We start from the raw sequence: 22,663 nt of genomic DNA on the forward strand, positions 1-22,663 counted from the left end.
ATATGAAGGCTATCATTTTCCCAAGTGTCTAGCTGGGCATCCAGCTCTCTGTCGAAGTTGCAGTGACAGTGAGGTATCCTATTCCATAGGCATTTTCACACATCACTCTAAAGTATTTATTCTGGACCGATCCTTCTTTCAGACTTCCCAAAGAAATGCTTTTCACCACCAGAGTGTTGCTCTCATCTCTTCCACTGTAATACATGGCTGTAACAACAGTCTTGGCCTGGAAGGCAGTTTACTTACACGTTTGCTTTGTTTTTCTTGGCTGGCTGGCTCCATCTGCTCAATGTTAGTAACTTTCCCTGGCAATTCTCATCGTGCTTTAGGATGACACTGATGGTGTAAGACTTGATTTACATTATCTCTTTAAAGTAACATTAACTTACATGGGATTTTTTTCTCCTATTTGTTTTAGCATTCATATTATCCACAGAGCAGCCTTTTAACTGTGAAATGTAAATACTCTGGCAACACAGGCTTCAAAAGGAAGTGATTCTTTGTGGCAGTGAGACCAATTCTGCCAACTCTAACCTTTCAAACAGTGTGCTTTCATGCTTGACCTGTCATCTGCCTCTAAAAATAATCTTAGGTCAGTGATGCAGTGCTTTCAAAAATGTGTCTGAAGCAAGCAGACCCTTCTACATACATCTTCTGTCACTTCTTCATTGTTGGCAGATCACCTGCTGCTTTAACTCCAGGTTAGATCTGGTTGCTGATTTGATGTGTTGGGCTGTGCCATTTACTCATCTTGAGCTAGTGAACACTTTTTTTACTGTAGCTTGCAAAATGATATTGCCAGATAGTCAGCCTGATCCTATATAAATATATAATGTGTGATATGAAATCAGCAGGGGTATGTTTTTTCCTTCCCTTGCTCTTTATTCCACTGTCATTCCATTAAGCTGCTCATTAGATGGAAGGTTATAATTCAGTCTTCAGTGGGTGCGATGTATATGTACTTCTGGAATCAAAGATAGTCCAAGAAAGGTGGTTTATTTTCTTACTACCTTCTTTCATTAAATCTCCATGTTTGGATTCTGTCTGAGTTGAGAGAAAGAGATGAGGCAATAATGATTGCAGTGTGATACAGCAAAGATGACTGAAGTTGTGCTTGTTGGTTGTCAGACTCTGCATGCATAGGAGAATTAATTAACCTTGGGCTAGAATAGTTGAAATTTCAGATTCTACCATGCCTGTTGGTACCATTTTAAAGTGAAGAGGTGGAAGTTTTCCATTCTGTATTTTAGTATCAGCTGGCTTCAGATAATACTTGGATTTTGCATACATTTGGCCCAGATAGCTCACTCTGCTTTAAATTGCCTCTGATGTTGCTAACCTGAGTTAGGTTTCTGTGTTTGTCCAGTTTATTTCAGTTCAAGTGCTCCATCTCAGGTTTGCCAGCCTGAGTTATGGGCATGCTGGTGTTCTGCATTATAGATGTATCCTTAGACTCTCCTGAGTGAGGATTTGGAAACAGTAAGCATTCCTCTGAGAGCCTGTCCTTGTGTTACCCACGAGGCTCCAGTTAGCTCAGAGCCCCAGAGCTCTGCCTCGCTGGCCATTGCTCCTGGGCTCCATCTGCCAGTGGCTGTGAAGAGTAGAAGGGAGGCTATGGAATAGAGCATGGAGGAGGACCTCGGAATTGCCTCTAGCACTCACCACAAGGAATTTTTGCCCAGGTGGGAAAGAGAGTAGTAGTAAAGCCCTTCATACAGCAGATGCTGATCAGGGAAGAACAGACTGGAGGGTGTGCAAAGAGAGCTAGGCTTGTGACACTGCAGACCCTCTCTGTCCCCAAATCACACTTGCATTTATGCATGTTTAGTACCTGTTGCTAGGAAGAAGGAAACAGCTCCGACTTTGAACGACTATACTTAAATTTTTAAAGGAGTTTTCCTTCCAACCTCATTTTCCAATCTTTTATTCTTTCTTCTGAGGTTGTTCTTGCCCTCCTGCTTCCATCTCCCAAGTCCCTAGGCATACCTGTGCAGCCTGGACTTGGAAAGAGGAATTGATGTAGCCTCCCTCATGAGCTGTAACTTTCATATGTGATATTGGTTGATGCTTGCCCATGTATGATGTGTATGGTTTGGCTTTGCATCTCAAAGACAAGTGAGAGCTCTTTTACCTTCACCATTCTTCATGCAGGTATAACAGAGGAGCTCCCTGGCAGGACTGGATGAGGCCCTTAATGCCATGGTTTGGTTAGTTAGAAGGTGTTAGGTGATAGGCTGGAGTTGATCTCAAAGGTCTTTTCCAACCTGGTTAATTCTGTGTGATTCTGTGGTTTGTTTCAGGCTTCCTGCTCTTGTATACTTTGTCCTGTAGCAACTCCTCATTTTGTCTGTAAGGACAGTTCATAAACAGATGTCGAATCTCCACGTGGTGCCTGAAATTTCCTGCTGTTTCTGACCTGCCTGTAACAACACAGACAATCCTTATTTACACACTGGTAATCTAGTTAGGGAAATTTCCTCTTAACTCTTCCAGGTTATGCCTCTTTAGGTGAGGATCAAAGCAAAGTTATACCTACTAAAAATGTTAAGAGTCGAGAGATTTCTAATTGCCTAACCCATCAAGAGACATATTAATTAATTCAAGTGGATGTTGACACAGAGTGATAGGCCCAGAGTGGAGGAGGAAGAGCAGAATGAATGTCCAAAATGACACAGTACAAATTACCTGGTAAGTGATACCTGCTGTGCTAATGGGAATCACTTGGGGCTGATCTCAAAGGCTTCATCCGTTACCTCATCTGCTTGTTGGCTTATCTGAAAGCTCCTCTCTTTGGGTGTGTGCATAAAGTAGGAATACAACCTTCCCTTAGTAAGTCTGAAACTCTGCATGCAGGAATATTGCTGAAGGAAACCACATCAGGCCATGCTTCTGAAAGTGGTGGAGAGAAAGCATTTTAATATATGGAAGCCTCAAGCCTCTTTGCACTCAGAGCTCTACCTGAAAACTTCCAGGGCTGAATAATTTCAAGTGTGGAGTTGTTTTGGTTTTTTTTTCCTTCTCTCTTTCTGCAAGAAATCCTGGTCTGATGTTTTATTTTCTTAAAGTCTGAACTCCACATCACTTTCTTTTTTTTTTTTTCTTTTTTAGAACTGTTTATCCTCACTCCAGACATGAACCTTGGAAAGGTGGCAGAAAAAACAAACAGCTGCTGTGTTTTTGGGCAGTCTGCATTCCTTTAAACTCTCTGAGATCAGACTTGTGCTGAGATTTTCAAGTTATTTGTCCTGGGGCTTAACCACTTTCACTCCTGCTTAAGGGTTCAGTGAGTTGGCCACAGTGGTGCTTGTGAGAGCTGTCATGCAAGAGCCTTAATGATTCAAGAGCTATGAATATATGATGTGTTCCTAGTGCTTTTTATTATTGTTTCATTCCAACTTCACCTACCTCCTTAATCATCTTTCCATGTTTGGGTTCCAATTTGTTTCTTTTCTTTCTTTTTTTTTAGCTTAAGCATTTTGCTTCATGTATTCTAGAGAATTTTGATTTTGTTCTGGGTTTAGGGTAAATTTGATGCATATAAAAATGGTGTTAATGGACCAGGGTGGAGGTAATCAAAAAGGCTGTCGCATTTCAGAAGTCATCTTCTCCAGCTTGGATTTCTTTCACATGTTCACAGATTGCTTTGAGTTGGAAGGGACCCTCAAAGGTAATTTTGTCCAACCCCCCTGCAGTGATCAGAGGCTCCTCCAACTAGATCAGACTGCCTAGGGCCACATCAAATCTGCTTTTGAATGTCTTCAGGAACAGGACCTCAACCACATCTCAGGGCAGCTTGTTCCAGTATTTCACCATTCTCATTGGAAGGCACTTACTCCTTGTATGCTTTTCTTGTGGCAGAGTGAAGGAAGAGCCATCAGACCTGTGACAGTGTTTTGTGCCCTCTTGGCACGGCCTCCAAAATATGTTGTGTGGAGCTTGATGTATGGAATCATAGAATGGTTTAGGTTGGAAGGGACCTCAAGGACCATCCAGTTCTGACCCCCTGCCATAGGCAGAGATACCTCCCACTAGAACAGGTCGCTCAAGGACTCATCCAGCCTGCCTTGAACACCTGCAGGGAGGTTGTGGAGCACAAAATCGCCAAAGATCACATTGAGAGATTCTGTGCTCCGCAACCTCCCTGGGCAACCTGTGCCAGTGTCTCACCACCCTCACTCCAAACAACCCTTTCCTAACAACCAGTTTCCATCTCCACTCTGCTACTTCAAACCCATTCTTCCTCCTCCTCCTGTCATTACAAGACCTTGTGAATAGTCTCTCCCCATCCTTCCTGTAGGTCCCTTTCGGATACTGGAAGGCCACTATAAGCTCTCCTGGAAGCCTTCTCTTCTGCAGGCTGAAAAGCCCCAACTCTTGTAGCCTGTCCTCATAGCAGAGCAGCTTCAGTCTTCTGTTCATCTTCATGGCCCTCCTCTGGACTCACTCTAACAGTTCTGTGTCCTTCTTGTGTTGGGGGCTCCAGACCTGCACACAGTACTCCAGGTGGGGTCTGGTGAGAGCAGAGTAAAGAGGGCTGTAAGAGGTGGAAGAGTCAGGACAAGGTGTATTGTGTCTGGTGATCTACTAAAAGAGTTTTCAGTGGTTGGGGCTCATGGGGGGTTGCCTGTCAGAGAGATGTGAAGGAGCTGTTTCTACCTGAGCCTTTGTCAGAAGCCTAAATCCCAAGCTTATCTTGCAGTTACCTGGCCTTCCAGTTCCTGGAGCTTCCCTGAGTGCAGAGGTTGGCTGTACTGGAGCACTGGGGTTGTGCCATGGGTTAAATACCTTGGGCAGGATGCTCAACTCAAACGTGTGTTTACTAGCAACTGGAGTTAATGGAAAAACAAAGCAGGCAATGCAATTCTGAAGGGCTTTTCAGTTAACCATGTTCATTCTTTGCTGTGGGCCTTCTTCCAGCAAAGCACTTAGGCACGTGCTTAAAGTTAAAGCATGTGCTTAAGTGCTGTGCTGGTCTGGCTCCTTTATTTGCTCTCCAAGAGGTTGGTATGAACAGACGGTTGGTTGTAGGCATGTTTGGGGAACTGTTCTTCTTCCACTGTTGGTTTTCTTCTCTGAACTCTTTGTCCATTTACAGCCCAGAACAAATTGTGATTTCAGTAAGACACAGATAAAGATTTGCACGCTCTGTAGGTTATTGATTGAGATGAATTGGCACTGATTGTGACTAAATGGTGTGTTTGGAAAAGCAAAGATTGGCCCTCCCCAGAGACCTTTTCTTCTGCTGTCATGCTCCACCCAAGTAATCTGATGGCAGCACTTGCTGTATGACAAGAGGCTCTTCAGTTAAGGTATTCTGGATTTAGCCCATGCTTAGGCTTGGTATTCCTTCTTCCAGAAAATTCTCTTAAGGGAGGTTGTAGCCAGGTGGGGGTCAGTCTTTTCTTTGCAACCAGCAATAGAACAGCAAGAGAGCAGCCAGGCAGAAAGGGTCCTGGGGGTACTGGTAGAGAGTAGCTGAACAGGAGGCAGCAGTGTGCCCAGGGGACCAGGAGAGCCAGTGGTGTCCTGGCCTGGATCAGAAACAGTGTGGCTGGTAGGACAAGGGAGGTGGTTCTTCCTCTGTACTCAGCACTGCTCAGGCCATACCTTGAGTGCTGTGTCCAGTTCTGGGCTCATCAATTCAAGAGAGATGTTGAGGTGCTGGAAGGTGTCCAGAAGAGGGCGACAAAGCTGTTGAGGGCCCTGGAGCACAGCCCTGTGAGGAGAGGCTGAGGGAGCTGGGGGTGTGCAGCCTGCAGCAGAGGAGGCTCAGGGCAGAGCTCATTGCTGCCTGCAGCTGCCTGCAGGGAGGCTGTCGCCAGGTGGGGTTGGTCTCTTCTGCCAGGCAAGCAGCAACAGAAGAAGGGGACAGAGTGTGGAGTTGTGCCAGGGGAGGTCTAGGCTGGATGTGAGGAGGAAGTTGTTGGCAGAGAGAGTGATTGGCATTGGAATGGGCTGCCCAGGGAGGTGGTGGAGTGGCTGTGCCTGGAGGTGTTGAAGCCAAGCCTGGCTTGGCTGGTTGCTTGGCCAGGGCTGGGTGCTAGGTTGGGCTGGGTGATCTTGGAGGTCTCTTCCAACCTGGTTGATTCTGTGATTCAGGTAAGTGCTGCCCTTTAGGTGGCACTTGGTGTTATTTTTTTGCTCTGGATGTAGATCTGTTTGTTTATTCTGGCTTTCATCACTGCATACCAGAGTTGCATATCTGCCTACCGCAGGACAGCAGGTCCTGTGCTGTCCCTCCTCCTCGTTCTCATGCCATCCATGGCAAGTCAGGGCAGGAGACCTCAGTTAAATTGAGACATGAAGATTTCTGTCAGCATCTTGCAGCAGTGCAAGTTGGCCTTTCACCTCAAGAGCTATGGTAGAACATCAATGAGTTAATTTTCTTTGTGCTTTTCTTTCTCAAGGTTCAAACCACTGTTGAGAAAGGAAAATGGCTTAATTATGTAGAGTGTAGAGCCTAGTATTGCTGCCTTAATTGCTGGAGTTACTAAGGGCTGTCTATATGGAACAAGTCACACTGCTGTTGCTTACGCAGAGCAGTGACTTACATAAATGCTCCAGCTGACGTCAAAGATGCTGCTGGTTCAGGTCAGGTTACTCACACCTAACTCTTTGTAGGACCAGGCTCATAGATAGTAGCTTGCAAAATGGCATCTGTGTCTCTTACATAAAGATGTCCAGGGATTGTGTGAAGAGTGAGGTTTTGAATTCCATCCCTTAGTCTGGTACAACACAACAGTGGAAATTCTTGGGATTTCTTTTTGTTAATTAAAGGAATATAAAGCATTAAGGAGGGAATAAAACCTCCTTTATTTTGCAGGTGGCTCAGACAGGGAGTTTGTAGTGACTTCTAGTCCATTCTTCTCTGTGCTTGCTGTGTTCCCAAGAGGTTATGCTGCCAGTGTTGCAATGTACCTCAGGTATCAAGAAAGGGAAAGACAAATACTTCAGCAGTTGTTAGAACTGCATGAAAGGGTTCATTAGAGTTTACAGTAGTGGTAAACTCCACCCTTGTGCTTCAACCGTCACCTTTCACAGTGTTTAGCATAAGGCAAGCTCAGGCATTACCCAGCTTACCTGGGAGGGTTAGCTCTGTCTCTGAGAGAGCTGTGGATGTTCATTCCCAGATGAAATTGTTTTGAAGATTTAAATGCATGTTAAAAAAACATCGATGTCCACCTTCCTTGTGTAACAGGCTAAAGCATCTGAAATGAGATGGGTGACTCTTGTTTGATTGTTACAACAAATCCAAGGGGAGGTTCCTTTTGTCTGGGCTCCTCTCTTGTACAGTGGCAGAGGGGAAAAAAGGAGGGGGAAGAATCCTAGAGCTGCCAACATGTTAACTTCCTTCTGGGAGTTCTTTTAAGGCATGGGCTTGTGTTCCTTTATATTATGTCTCTCCCTGGGGAGTGGAAGCAGTCTGGCTATCTGTGTAATGCAGGGGTTTTTACCTCTGGTGTGGTCCCAGCAGTGCCCATACCCTTCTTCACTTGCATAATGATAGCTCCTTGTGCTCAGGTGTCTGTTGCTGCAGTGTTCTGAGTGATAGCACCACCTGAGTTGTCTGCTCTGTGGCCTTTCTTGTTTTCTGTATTGATCTCCCAGCCAATGCACATCAGCAGGGAGAGGACTGGGGTTTTTCCCTCTGTCTTTATGAAAATGTATGTATGGTTTTACTGTCTTGGAGAGTCTTAAAATCACAGACAGGAACCTTAGAGATCATCTGCTCCAACCTCACTGCTGTGGGCAGGGACACCTCTCAATTAGACTCAGCTGCCCAAGGCCTCATCCACTCTGGCCTTGAACACTCCCAGGGAGGAGGCAGCCACAATCTGTTCCAGAGTCTCACCACCTTCCTACTGAAGAACTTCCAGTCTAACCCTGCTCTCCCTCAGTCTAAATCCATTCCCCCTTGTCCTGTTGCTAGATGTCCTTATGAAAAGTCCCTCTGCAGCCTTCCTGTAGGATCCTTTCAGGTACTGGAAGGCAGCCTTAAGGTCATCCTGGAGTCTTCTCTAGGCTGAACAACCCCAGCTCCCTCAGGCTGTCATCATAGAGGTGCTCTGGCCCTTGGATCATCTTTGTGGCTCTCCTGTGGACTTGCTCCAACAGTTCTGTGTCCTCCTTATGCTGGGGACACCAGAACTGGACGCAGTATTTGAGGTAGATCTCCCAAGAAGGAGCCCACCCATTTCAGAACTTGTTGTGGATCTGTTTGGTGGGGTTTCCACTGCTAGGAAAAATCACACAGCTATCCAAATGGTGCTGTTGGTCTCTTTTGAGACTGCTCAAAAGTTTACCCTGTTTTTCACATGCATGCAGTTCTGAGTGGCTGTAAACTCAAACCATTGTTAAATATGCTCTAGAAACAGGTGCACTGATCACTGAAAAAATCAAACTGCAAGCACATGGTGCAGTGCATAGTGTAAGTTCAGTGAGCCAGCTTGCTTTGCCTTTGGTTTAATACCTGGACAGTGGCATCCTGGGCTACCTCAAAAGAAGCATGGCTAGTAGGTCAGCAGGGAGGATTCTGCCTTTCTGTTTTGCTCTGGTGAGAGACCTCATCTGAAGTTTGAGGCCTTGAGCGACCTGTTCTAGTGGGAGGTGTCCCTGCCTATGGCAGGGGCTTGGAACTGGATGAGCTTTGAGGTCCCTTCCAACCTAAACCGTTCTATGATTCTTTGAGGTATTCCAGCTCTGGGACCCCCAACACAACAAGGACATGGACCTGCTGGAGCAAGTCCAGAGGAGAGGGTCAAAAAGATGATCAGAGGGCTGGAGCACCTCTCCTATGAAGACAGGCTGAAAGAATTTGGGCTGTTGAAGCCTGGAGAGGAGAAGGCTTTTAAATACAGTTCAATACTTGAAGAGGACCTCCAGGAAGGCTGGAGAAGGGATTGTTTAAAGGACAAAGGGCAATGGTTTGAAATGGGCAGGGTAGATTGAAGTTGGATATCAAGAAACTCTTCACAATGAGAGTGGTGAAATACTGGAATGGGCTGCCCATGAATGTAGTTGAGGCTACATCCCTGGAGACATTGACCATCAAGCATGATGTGGCCCTAGGCAGCCTGATCTAGTTGCAAGTGTTCCTGCTGACTGCAGGGAGGTTGGACAAGATGATCTTTAGAGGGTCCCGTCCAGCCCAATGCAAACTGTGAATCAGGGAATCTCTAATGTGCATCTTGGATTCAGGTGCCCACAACAGCAGAATCCTCAGGTTCCCACTTGAGTAAACCTTGAAGATTGGTTGTCTGAGTAAATCAGGGCTCAGTGTTGGTGTTCAGCATGTGAAATTGGATCAGTCTCTATCAAAGTGTAGTTACTAAAACTTTCTTTTATTGCGGTGCTCTTGGCAGTTTCCCTGCTTCTGTTCTGGTTTCACTTAGGCTCTGTCTGGCAGCAAGTGCACGACAGCCTAGGTTCCACTTCAGTGCAGTCTGACTAAGCTGATAAAAACTGCCATTAACTCTTCAGGACTTTGTACTTGTACAGATGATGAAGAACTGGGTTAAATTAGCCTCTCACCAGTTTTGGTGCTAGGAATAGATAGGCTGTTTACTCTGCATTGGTGACACGTGGCGGTATAGTGAACTTGTGAGGAGCTTTCTGGACTAATAACTCTCTCTTGTGAAATATCAGTGCCAGGGTTGTAAGGGTGGGTTGCTTTCTCCTTGCTCTAATTCCGTGAGAACAGCATAAACCACACCATGAAGTGTAGCATTGCTCATGTGAAGATTTGCTTTTCTAGTCAGTATACAGATTGTCAGTGTCCACATGCCTGCTGGCCAGACATTGCCCTCAGCCCCTTGCCACACTATGTCACTGGAAAAGTCCAAATGCATCCTGAGTTTCTGTGCTCCCTAAGCAGATGTTGGTGGTGTATGTCCCATGATTTTTTCTCATACTATAGAAGTGTAGTGCCATGCAGCTGCTGGCTGGGATCTTGTCACTTCCCGAGGCCAGTCTTGTCCAATAAGAAAGACCTGTGGCTGTGTCATGGTCAGGGGCTGAAGAACCAACAGATGCTGACAGATGTGCTGGGTGGTGCACATCTGGATGTGAATATTGGTATGGGACCATCATTGTGCTGGGAGAAATGAATCTTTATCAAAAGCCATAGAGTGGTGAAGGAGTTACAATCATAGAGGCAACCAGGTTGGAAGAGACCTCCAACATCATCCAGTCCAACCCAGCACCCAGCCCTGGCCAAGCAACCAGACCATGGCACTCAGTGCCCCAGCCAGGCTTGGCTGCAACACCTCCAGGCACAGCCACTCCACCACCTCCCTGGGCAGCCCATTCCAATGCCAATCACTCTCTCTGCCAACAACTTCCTCCTCACATCCAGCATAGACCTCCTCTGGCACAACTCCAGACTGTGTTCACTTGTTCTGTTGCTGGTTGCCTGGCAGAAGAGCCCAACCCCACCTGGCTACAGCCTCCCTTCAGGTAGCTGCAGACAGCAATGAGCTTTGCCCTGAGCCTCCTCTGCTGCAGGCTGCACACCCCCAGCTCCCTCAGCCTCTCCTCACAGGGTTGTGCTGCAGGCCCCTCCCCAGCCTTGCTGCCCTTCTCCAAACACCTTCCAGTACCTCAACATCTCTCTTGAGTTGAGGAGCCCACAACTGGACATAGCACTCAAGGGGTGGCCTGAGCAGTGCTGAGCACAGGGGCAGAGTAACCTCCCTTGTCCTATTTGCCACACTGTTCCTGAGCCAGCTCAGGATGCCATTGGCTCTCCTGGTCCCCTGGGCACACTGCTGGCTCCTGTTCAGCTCCTCTCTCCCAGCACCCCCAGCTCCCTCTCTGCCTGACTGCTCTCAGCATCTCTGTCCCCAGCCTCTAGTGCTGCTTGGGGTTGTTGTGGCTAAAATGTAGAACCCTGCACTTGGCCTTGTTCAATCTCATCCCATTGGCCTTTGCCCACCCACCCTGCCTGGCAAGGTGCCTCTTCCAGGCTCTCCTACCCTCAGCCTGAAACCTGACTTCCTTTCTCTCAGGTGCCTGTAGTCTTCACTTAGTCTTCTGAATAACTTCTTGGAGTGTTTGCTAAAGCCTTGAACTGTGGTAAATGTGCTCAAGCTTAGGCTTCCAAAGGAAAGCTGTTTGCAGAGCCACTGTCCCCATGCTTTCAGTTGCAGTGTGTAGTAGTTGTAACAGCCTGGAGAAGGTAACAGATGGTTTAAAATACAAGCTCTTAAGTGAAATAGGTATTTGGCCTATGAAGTTGCATAATGGCAGGAGGTGTGTCCAGAGGACAGGCTCTGGAGTCAAGTGGCTACCTACATGGGTTTTAGTTCTAGTTTTGCTGCTCATTTCCTTTGCATTTTTGAATGATTTTTATATCCTATTCTTTGCTTATTAAGCTTTTAAAACTTAGTGATTCACTGTTATATATTTACTTACCTCTTGTGCTTGTGTTTGAAGATTCATTGTGAGGGTGATGAAGCCCTGGAGCAGGCTGCCCAGAGAGGTTGTCGAGTCTCCTTCTCTGGAGACATTCAAAACCCACCTAGATGTGTTGCTACGTGACCTGCTCTAGGTAGTCTTGCTCTGGCAGGGGAGGTTGGACTGGATAATCTTAGGAGGTCTCTTCCAACCCCTAACACTCTGTGTTTCTGTGATTTAAACTCTAGCTGCACACAGGAAGATTTTTGATCTTGGCATCTGAATGGTGTCTTTCTGCTGGGTCTCTGAAGGTTAAGATTCAGTTCAGGCTCTTTGGCCAGATCACTCAATTTCTTTTGCCTCTGTTTGCCATCTTTTAAGGGGCTGGATTAATATTTCCAATCCCACATGCTATGTCTGATATGTCTAGACAAGACTTTTTTGTGTCTAGGACTGTGTCTCATTATGTGTTTTTCGGCAGTGCTGAAGACAATGGGTTTGAGTCTTGGTTGGGTGTCTGTAATGCAGTACAGAATGAAATTCATGCAAAAGCAAGCAGCCTGCTGACTGTTTGCTTCCCCTTACCTCATGGCACGGTGAGGCATATGTGGGTGGATAAAATACTCTTCTTCTGTCCTTTCTGGTCCAACACAACATGTTTCACTAAATGCATGGCTGAAATTATTGGATGGACACAAGGGATTAATGTGATTCAATGGGTTGTGCTTGAGATGGGTGGTTCCCTTTTGGTCTGATGACATAACTTGTAGGAGAACTGAATTTAAAAGTCTTAAGTCTTTAAATCTTTTGACAGCCTATTCCTAAAGAGAAGCATGCTTTGTTTGGGTTTTCCCCCCTCTTCTTAAATTGGCCTCTGCAAAAGAAACAGCATCTCATTGTAGTGAGTGTGGTTCACCTTCTCTGCTGTGACTCTTCTGACATCGGCAATGTTTGATGCAGGCTTAAATACAGCAGACACAGATACATTCTCCCAATCCAAACTAAATCATAGAATCACCCAGGTTGGGAGAGACCTCCAAGCTCAGCCAGTCTAACCTAGCACCCAGCCCTAGCCAATCAACCAGACCATGGCACTAAGTGCCCCAGCCAGGCTTGGCTTCAACATCTCTAGGCACGGCGACTCCACCACCTCCCTGGGCAGCCCATTCCAATGCCAATCACTCTCTCTGCCAACAACTTCCTCCCAACATCCTGCCTAGCACAACTTGAGGCTGTGTCCCCTTGTTCTGTTGCTGGTTGTGTATAAATGTCTGTATATTTCTGAAGAAGGAAACCATGGCAGTTTCCTTGCACTGCTTTCATGGCAAATGCATGCTTGCACATCTGGACAGGCTAGGGGCTGGCAGAATGAAATACAACAAGCACAAATGTAGAGTTTTGAAGCTGGGAAAGAACAGACCAGAATAGGTTGGGGGCTGACCTGTTGGAAAGCAACTCTGGGAAAATGGACCTGGAAGTCTGGAGAAAAGGTAATAAGAATCTTCAGCTTGGTAAATTCACACGTCCCTGTTATTATGAGAATATGCAGGACAAACTATTTCAAGCTAAAAGGAAGCTCCCCAGAAGCAGGTGTGCATGGGGGAGAGCAGAGTAAAGGCAAAAATGCTTTGACTCCAACAAAGCATTGATTGTCCTTGTTTTCCTGTCTTTTTCTTCCTGCTTTGCTATCCCACAAGGCATCTAACTGGAGACAGAACAATGGCTTCATATTGGGGAGCACATGAAGGCAATATTCTCTTCAGGGGGAGTTTTCTTCTCACCTGTGACTGTGCCTAAATTCCTGGAGCGTTTCATCTGTTAGACTTGTTGTGACTGTGGGGAAAGGGCCTTGGGGGTCCTGGTGGACAGCAGGCTGACTGTGAGCCAGCAATGTGCCCTGGTGGCCAAGAAGGCCAAAGGCATCCTGGGGTGGATTAGAAGAGCTGTGGTTAGTAGGTCCAGAGAGGTTCTCCCTCCCTACTCTGCCTGGATGAGGCCACATCTGGAACAGTGTGTCCAGTTCTGGGGCCTAAAGTTTAAAAGGAGTTCAGAGAACTGCTTGCAAGAGTCTAGCATAGAGTCACAAAGATGCCTAAGGCAGTGGAACACCTCCCTTGTGAGGAAAGGCTGAGGGTGCTGGGGCTCTTCAGCTTGGAGAAGACTGAGGGGTGGACCTCAGGCGATCCTGCTCTGGCAGAAGCATTGAACTTGATCTTTCAGGGTCTTTTCCAGCCCCTAACATTCTGTGGTCTGTAGCAACATGGACAAAAGGTACAATTTTAAGACGATTTATCCAACCCAGGATTTCACTTGTGTTGGTTGAGCCTGATTGTCACTAAAGTGGTTTTGCCATCAGTTTGTTATTGAGTCTGAGGTTTATCTGTATAATACATCAGTCTCATATCTCTTCTGAAGCACAGGAAACATCTGCACTTTATATTTCTCCAGAGATTTCTTTGCTTCTTGTGGTGGTAATTGGAGGTCACTCTTAGCACTGGCTGAGGTGGTCTGTAGGTTGATAGCAGAGCTGAAAGCACTTTGATTTAAAACCTTGTGGTGCAATCTAGTCCTGGAAAATGATCTTAACTGATTTTTGTTGTTGTTTTTGCTCTTGTGTTATTTTGTTTTTCTTTTTCTTTCAAAGTGGTACCCAGGGTTTAAATATAACCTGGAGTCTTCTCAGGGCGTGGCTGTAATCAGGGATTAATTATAGAGGTGGGTGTAGAAAATTGCAAACGTTGAATTGTGTTTTTCGTACGACAAATTCTCTGCCCTTAAGTTAGCAACATATTTGCTTGGAAAGTGCTGTGATTTAGAAAGGCAGTCAGCATCCTCCCAAGTGCTACAGCATGAGCACCAAATACTAGAGCAGAGTTTGAGTGAATTGTTCCTTTTTCCCCTTAACAGAAGTAATTATCACTTTTTGATTTGCAAATTGAAAGCCTTTCTTTCCTGTTCACTCAGTGCCTCTAAGGGCTCTGAGTGAGGCTTCAGCATGCATGTGTGGTGGGACACGTTCAGAAAAGTCGAGTCCTGCATCCTGAGACAGGACTTAAAGGCCCAGGGTCACACATCCTGCATCAGGAATGGTGTGGTCAGCAGGAGCAGGGAGGTCATTCTGCCCCTGTACTCTGCACTGCTTAGACCACACCTTGAGTATTGTGTTCAGTTCTGGGCTCCCCAGTTTAAAAGGGACGCTGAGATGCTTGAGCGTGTCCAGAGAAGGGCAACGAGGCTGGTGAGAGGCCTTGAGCACAGCCCTATGAGGAGAGGCTGAGGGAGCTGGGATTGGTTAGCCTGGAGAAGAGGAGGCTCAGGGGTGACCTTATTGTTGTCTACAACTACCTGAGGGGTGGTTGTGGCCAGGGGGAGGTTGCTCTCTTCTCTCAGGTGGCCAGCGCCAGAACGAGAGGACACAGCCTCAGGCTGTGCCAGGGGAGATTTAGACTCGAGGTGAGGAGAAAGTTCTTCCCTGAGAGAGTCATTGGACACTGGAATGGGCTGCCCGGGGAGGTGGTGGAGTCGCCGTCCCTGGGGCACTTTAAGGCAAGGTTGGACGTGGCACTTGGTGCCATGGTCTAGCCTTGAGCTGTGTGGTAAAGGGTTGGACTCGATGATCTGTGAGGTCTCTTCCAACCCTGATGATACTATGATACTATACTATACTATGATCTGCCTTGAAATGCTTTCTGCTGTTGAGATGCTGGAAAAAGTCTGCAAAGAGACTGTTAGGATTGTTGAAGGAATTGTGTTCTGGGGCTTGCTGGGATCATAGAGCACTGAAGTGGTGCTGGCCAGCGAGTGGGCATGGAGAGAGTATGTGTGAAACGAGTCTAGTCACATAGGGCAACCTTGGCCAGAGTTGGAGCTCCTGCTTATTGCACAGGAAAACCAGTCATGGACTTACCTGCCTCAGGACCTGCTGTCCTGCCTGCCTCAGGACAGCCAAGCTTCAAGGCATGGGCACTGTTTCTATGCTCCCACTGGAACAGGTCACTCAACCTGGTCACTCATCCAACCTGCCCTTGAATGCCTCCAGGGAGGTTGTGGAGCACAGAATCACCCAATGTGATCTTTGATCACATTGGGTGATTCTGTGCTCCACAACCTCCCTGGGCAACCTGTGCCAGTGTCTCACCACCCTCAGTACAAAGAACTTCTTCCTAGCATCTAGTTTGAATCTCCCCTCTGCCACTTTAAACCCATTCCCTTTTGTCCTGTCATTACAAAACCTTGTCAGTTGTCCCTCCCCAGCTTTCTTGTAGCCCCTTTCAAATACTGGAAGGCCATTCCAAGGTCTCCTCAAAACCTTCTCTTTTCCAGGCTGCAGAGCCCCAGCTCTTGTAGCCTGTCCTCATAGCAGAGCTGCTGCAGCCCTCTGAGCATCTTGGTGGCCTCCTCTGTACTTGCTCTGGCAGTTCCATGTCCTCCTTGTGTGGAGGGCTCCAGAAGTGCACAGAGGACTCCAGGTGGGGTCTGAGGAGAGCAGAGCAAGGGGACAGAATCCCCTCCCCTGCCCTCGTTCAGTGTATATTTTTCTACAACAGAAGCAATCTGACTTAAGAGGTTTTGGGAAGTTATAAATCATTGAGTCAGGTATCACTATTGCCATGAGCTGTCCAATGTCTTATAGGTTGCTGACTTTGTGGATTGTTCTCTTGTACCAGACTTACACACTTGTAGCAAAAGGAAATCTTTTACTTCCTAAACTTTATTTTTTTTAAACTGGAGAGCTTTTTTCTGAGATTGCCTTTTCTTCATAGTGAATTCAGTACTGATGTTGTTTAAAATGAGGTAATGAAGATTTCTGAAGGAAGGACAAATAATTTCAAATAATTTTTGGACCATTAACTCTTGGGGGTTGAGCTCTGCAGCTTAATCCTATTTGATCTGTGGAACACAACAAAGTTGCTTTTACCAGTAGAGTCCAGAAATCCTGACACACACAATGTAAGGGGTTGGAAGGGACCCTGAAAGATCATCTAGTCCAACATCTCAACAGGACCACCTAGAACAGGTCCCACAGGAAAGCATTCAGGCAGGCTTTGAATGTTTCCCCTGAAGGAGACTCCACAACCTCTCTGGGCAGCCTGTTCCAGTGTTCTCTCACCCTCCCAGTGAAAAGAGGCCCATCTCCCTCAGCCCTTCCTCTTCATGGACATGTTCCACTCCCTCAGCCATCTTTGTGGCTCTGTACAGGGCTCTTTCAAGCAGGTCCCTGTCCTTCCTGAACTGAGGAGTACACAGCTATATGGATTTTGTATCTACCCAAAACCCTCCTCTAGTCAATTCAGTGCTGCACAGTCAGGCTCTACCCACTTCATCTCCTTGCATCCCACAGAAGGAAGGAAATTCATCCTACAGGTCACAGATAGACTTATTTGTATTATATATGTCTTTTTTTTCTCCTCTTTGCAGTTGTATTGATAATTTCTTAGTGATGAGCAAGCTTTGCTACTGAACTTCTCAAAAAGCTAAGTGGCAGGCAGACTACTTTCAGTTGTTTCTGATAAAGATGTGTTCCCCAGAGCACAGGAAGGATGAAGCCAGTGGAATTGCTAGCACTGTTTACCTTAAATGCCTTCCTACCTTTGTGGGCCAGGTTTAAATCCTCAGACATGCAAAGGCTGCAAGTCAGTGCCTTTGAGGGCAACTGGAATGTGTCTGCTAGTTGTCTCAAACAGGCTTCCCCACCTTTTTTCACTTGGCATGTTTAATGCATTGTTAGAAGAAGCAAATCCTTCTCAGGCTAGAGTCATGTTGCACTGCTGTTCCAAGACAATGGGCTGGGGCAGGCAGGAATTTCATAGGCTTTGGGTCAAAGGCAATAATAATAAAATGTGGTGTGGTGTAAATATTAGGAACTTGGGATTTGCAGAGTTGGATGGATGGAACAGCCCCTGACATGTTTTGGTTTGTGTACATGCAATTAAAGAGCTGTTGAATAGGTGCAGTGAGTAAAATGCAGACAATGTATGTGAAATAGAGCACACCCAGACTGACTTGGCTCTGTGGTTTAAAGCTAATCTGCCTGAGAGATCTACTGTAGGCCCTGAGTGACAACAGGTGCAGCTCTTCTTGCACCTCTGGCAACTCACCACGCTGCTCTCTGATTGTTTTCAGCAAGCACTTCAACATGGGCAGTGTCTTCCTCCCTGGAGTGTTCAAGAAAAGACTGGCTGAGGCACTTGGTGCCATGGTCTAGTTGAGTGGCTAGGGCTGGGTGCTAGGTTGGACTGGCTGAGCTTGGAGCTCTCTTCCAACCTGGTTGGTTCTATGGTTTAAGGCTAGGTTGGATGAGACCTTGGGCAGCCTGTTCTAATGGGAGGTGTCCCTGCCTGTGGCAGGGGCTTGGAACTTCCACCCTAAACCATTCTATAAACTCCTACATTTTATACATTGCAAGACTAAATGACTAAATATCACTTTTCCCCCTCCTATTACCTGAAAAGTGATCCTTAGGACAAATCCCCCTCTCTTCCCATTTCCCCCAAAGCAGCCAAATATACCAAGCAAGCATAGGCATTGATGTGGCAGGTATAAATACCACTGGTGTATGTGGATCTGATAATCTGGTTCTATTTCAGAGCTCCTGTACTGATGTAAATGGCATCATCCATAATGGAGCAGAGAATAATGGCAGGTTTTCTACTGCTCTGTGATAACCTCTGCTGTATTTCAGATCCTTGCAGCACCAGGGAGCAGTTCTGTCTAAATCAAAGCTTGGATGCTGGCAGTAGCTGTAAGCTCTCTTAATTTGTTTTTGGCAGAACCCACAGTCAGATCTGGAGCTGCATTAGCCTGGAGAACTGCTCTTTTTTGCAAAAAGCTTCCAGACTGTGGGGTGCACATTTTGAGAGGACATGGACAGTTTGGTCCAGATGGAGTTCACTTGAGCAGAACTTAGGTTGTCAATTTGAATTCAAAGCCTGTTTCCAATTTGACGTTTGGAAAAGGTTATTCTGCCCCTGTACTCAGGCACTGGTCAGGCCACACCTTGAGTGCTGTGTCCAGTTCTGGCTCCTGAAGTCAAGAGAGATGTTGAGGTGCTGGAAGGTGTCCAGCAGAGGGCGACAAAGCTGGGGAGGGGCCTGGAGCACAGCCCTGTGAGGAGAGGCTGAGGGAGCTGGGGGGGTGCAGCCTGCAGCAGAGGAGGCTCAGGGCAGAGCTCATTGCTGCCTGCAGCTCCCTGAAGGGAGGCTGTAGCCAGGTGGGGTTGGGCTCTGCTGCCAGGCACCCAGCAACAGAACAAGGGGTCACAGTCTGGAGTTGTGCCACGGCAGGTCTAGGCTGGCTGTTGGGAGGAAGTTCCTGCCAGAGAGAGTGATTGGCATTGGAATGGGCTGCCCAGGGAGGTGGTGGAGTGGCTGTGCCTGGAGGTGTTGAAGCCAAGCCTGGCTGGGGCACTTAGTGCCATGGTCTGGTTGATTGACCAGGGCTGGGTGCTAGGTTGGGCTGGCTGAGCTTGGAGGTCTCTTCCAAGCTGGCTGATTGCATGGTTCTTGCCCTCAGAATGTCATGCAGATTTCTTATTTTTTCTGATTCTTTGGAACTTGAAATGAATCTGGACACAGATGACAGAAAGTTACTTTCTCCTACACACTGTGGGGGCCAGATTCTATACCCTATCCTGACTTGTGTAGCTCTTAGCTCTGGTCCAGGCACCAGCAGGTGCTCTTGGTTTTAGTTCACCAGTAGCACATAGCACCCAGCACAACAGCCAGGCTGCAAGGGCATTTCTCATGGAAGTGATCCATTGAACACATCTTGGAATTAAACTGGTAGAGATGCCTGCAAAAATTCATGATGCTAATGCCTTGAAATTCATTTCTGAGCAGTTAAGATGAATGAAATGGATGCTTTTGTTTTGAAATCAAGGCCAGAGCTTCTGTGCAGTTCAGGCTGGTCAGTACGAGGTTCTGTGCTTTTAAAGCTGGTAGCTGACTTGTATTCCAAGCTCACTAGTATTGTACCGAGCCTCCTGAATCAAAGGTCACATAGATGTGCCTTATGGGATCCCTTTGCAGGGAAAAGGAACTATCCTTCTTAGCAGGACTTTCATATTAACCTATTCTCAATATCAGGTTGACCTCCAGAAGAGAGCTGCAGTTATGGAGTACTGGCCCCAGCTCATCCCCAACTGCATTTTGCTGTCAAAGACAGCAAATGTTCTCTCAGCAGGGCAGAATCTCTGCAGGGTTGGGTGTCATGTCTATGCCTGCTTTCTCCTTCTTGGGGTATGGCTGATGGTGTCAGCAAGGAACAGACCAAAGTATAAAGCTTTGGCAGCTCAGTAGGCATGGAGAAGACCTTAGCAACCTCTACTTTTAGATATATTTCTGTGTGGGTAGCTAAGACCATACAGCATTTGCCATTTTTAAATGAGGGTATCTGGTTCTGTTCTCTCCAAGAAGTACACAGGAGTGAGAGAGAATGTTCAGAGTGGGTAGACCCTGTGGGAAGAGCCATACATCAACTAACTTGGAGCACCTGAGATTTTTTGGCCATGAGTTTAGTTGCTCTGGATCCTTTTGAAGCTCAGTGTGGGCAAACAGTTGCTTCCAGACAGCATTTTGGGAATTAATCATTGTGTGTTCAGTCACTACAGGCTCCCTGAACCTCCTGGTTTTTATATGAGGAAATAATTACTGATGGGTTTCTCTGAGTGCTGAGGTTCTGGTCATGCAGGACTGTGTGCTGGGCTGCAGCAAGAGCAGTGTGGGCAGCAGGGCAAGGGAGGGGATTCTGCCCCTTGGCTCTGCTCTCCTCACACCCCACCTGCACTCCTGGGGGCAGTTCTGGAGCCCCCAGCACAAGAAGGACATGGAAGTGTTGGAGGCAGTGCAGAGGAGGCCACCAAGATGCTCAGAGGGCTGCAGCAGCTCTGCTATGAGGACAGCCTACAAGAGTTTGGGCTCTGCAGCCTGGAGAAGAGAAGGCTTTCAGGAGACCTTTTAGTGGCCTTCAATATCTGATGGGGACCCACAGAAAGGCTGGGGAGAGACTATTGACAAGGCCTTGTAATGACAGGACAAGGAGGAATGGGTTTAAACTGGCAGAGGGGGGATTTAAACTAGATGTGAGGAAGAAGTTGTTTGCAGTGAGGGTGGTGAGACGGTGACACAGGTTGCCCAGGGAGGTTGGACTGGATGAGCTTGGAGGTCTCTTCCTACCTGGTTGACTCTGTGATTCTTTGGCTCTTGTTTGAATCCTGCTCCTTGGAGTCCAGCAGTGCTGCTCTGGTTTCTCTTTGGATAAGCATGGAGACTGACAGCTCTGGGTGAGCCATGGCATTTAGCTGTCATCCTTAGACATTTGGCAGGGTGTGGCAATGGCTCATAGCATCGATCTAATGAGAAAAATACATGTTGAGTTCTGATGCTAATGAGGTCTGATTTGCTGTTTACCATATTTGGTGCATTATTGTTTCACTCTTGATGTCTAAAGTTTTCCTCAAGTGGTGAAATGGTCTTTATTACAAATACTCTGTCTTTATTTTCCCTTTTAGTGAGAACTTTGGGGGAAATATTTGATGTTTCTTCCTCCCTCCCCCCCCCCCCAGTATTTCTTTCAGCCTAGAATTTATTTATTCACCAAGTTGTTGTCAGAGGTCCTAATTAGATTTCTGTGTCTGGCTTTTGAATCCTTGGAAATTGGAATTTCTTAGGTCAACATTGTCATTGCTGTAGTTACAGATCATGTGCTTTGCAGTTCAGGCACTGGCTGAATTGTCTGATCTATTCTTAAACTGTTTTTTGGTGGTTTTATTTCCTTTTGTACGAAGCAGGAGGGGCCAGGGGTGTGTTCAAGAAAGGGATGGGCTGGATATTGTTTGAAGAGTAGCCCTGCAGTAATCCCCACAGGATGTACAAGGATATAAATAGTAATCTCTGAGTCTTGTTTTGCCCCCAAATGATAGTTTCTCTTTTTTTTTTTCCCCAAAATGATAATTCTCATTGTCAGGACCTTTTTGAAGAGTGGGGTTGGGAGTGAACATCACCAGTCCTTTCCTTGGGATGCCTTAATCACAGAATCAGTCAGGGTTGGAAGGGACCACAAGGATCATCTAGTTCCAGCACCCCTGCCATGCCCAGGGACACCCTACCCTAGAGCAGGCTGCACACAGCCTCATCCAGCTTGGCCTGAAACATCTCCAGCCATGGGGCCTCAACCACCTCCCTGGGCAACCCATTCCAGCCTCTCACCACTCTCCTGCTCAACAGCTTCCTTCTCACCTCCACTCTGACTCTCCCCACCTCCAGCTTTGCTCCATTCCCCCCAGTCCTGGCACTCCCTGACAGCCTCAAAAGTCCCTCCCCAGCTCTTTTGTAGCCTCCTTCAGATGCTGGAAGGCCACAAGAAGGTCACCTGGGAGTCTCCTCTGCTCCAGTCTGCACAGCCCCAACTCTTTCAGTCTGTGCTCACAGCAGAGCTGATGTAGCCCTCTGAGCATCCTCATGGCCCTTCTCTGGACACACTCCAGCATCTCCACATCCCTCTTGTCCCAGGGGCTCCACAACTGGGTGCAGTACTCCAGCTGGCGTGTCACCAGAGTAGAGTCGAGGGGGAGAATCACCTCCCTGGCCCTGCTGGCCACACTTTTCCTGTTGCAGCCCAGGCTTTGCTTGGCTTTCTGGGCTGCAAGTGCACACTGCTGGCTTCTGCTGAGCTTCTACTCCAGCAGCACCCCCAAGACGCTCTCCTCAGGGTTGGGACCTTCCGGTATTGGAATTTTTGACCAATGAATGAAGAAGTCATTTTGCACAAACCTCTTTCTAGTCACACATTTGAAAGGACAAGAGTTATTTTTTTCTGATTCTGTGCCTGTATTTTCTCTGTTCTAGGTCCCTCTGTACAGTGGTGTGCAAGTGGACATACACTCCAGATGGAGGTTGGGATGACAGCTTCTGGAAAGAGATCGGTTTGGAAGATTTGGTGTTGGATAAGTATGAAAAAATAGGTACATCAGGGAGTTATTTGATACATAAAAACAGAGCTACAAAAGCTATGTACACATCAAAAGATAATTTACTGTATTACTTTGAACATCAGCAGAAATGTGGCAGGACTTGGTGAGGCTTCAGATGGGTTGATAACAAGGCTGGGTGCCCATAGGGCACAGCTTTCCTAAGTGTGCTTTTAACTTGTCATTGCCATTGAAAACGATTTACATTTTGTACCTCCTGCCCTTTCACTGCTGCTCAGCCCCAACGGGAGAGAAGTAAGTGGGAGCCTTAGCAATTGGTTCCATGAAGGATGCAACTGTTGT

General features: G+C 47.0%; 1 protein-coding gene across 3 annotated transcripts in view; it reads left to right on the forward strand.

Moving 5' to 3' along the window:
* FGGY (FGGY carbohydrate kinase domain containing) overlaps positions 1-22,663 on the forward strand; it is a 169,844-nt gene that overhangs the window by 26,309 nt on the left and 120,872 nt on the right. For all 3 annotated transcript variants that reach the window (XM_064146960.1, XM_064146962.1, XM_064146961.1), the window contains exon 6: positions 22,239-22,354. In XM_064146960.1, the coding sequence (XP_064003030.1) occupies positions 22,239-22,354 (116 nt within the window). The remainder of the gene's footprint in view (positions 1-22,238; positions 22,355-22,663) is intronic.

Source organism: Pogoniulus pusillus, chromosome 8 (assembly GCF_015220805.1).
Source record: "Pogoniulus pusillus isolate bPogPus1 chromosome 8, bPogPus1.pri, whole genome shotgun sequence".
Classification (NCBI taxonomy): Eukaryota; Metazoa; Chordata; class Aves; order Piciformes; family Lybiidae; genus Pogoniulus; species Pogoniulus pusillus.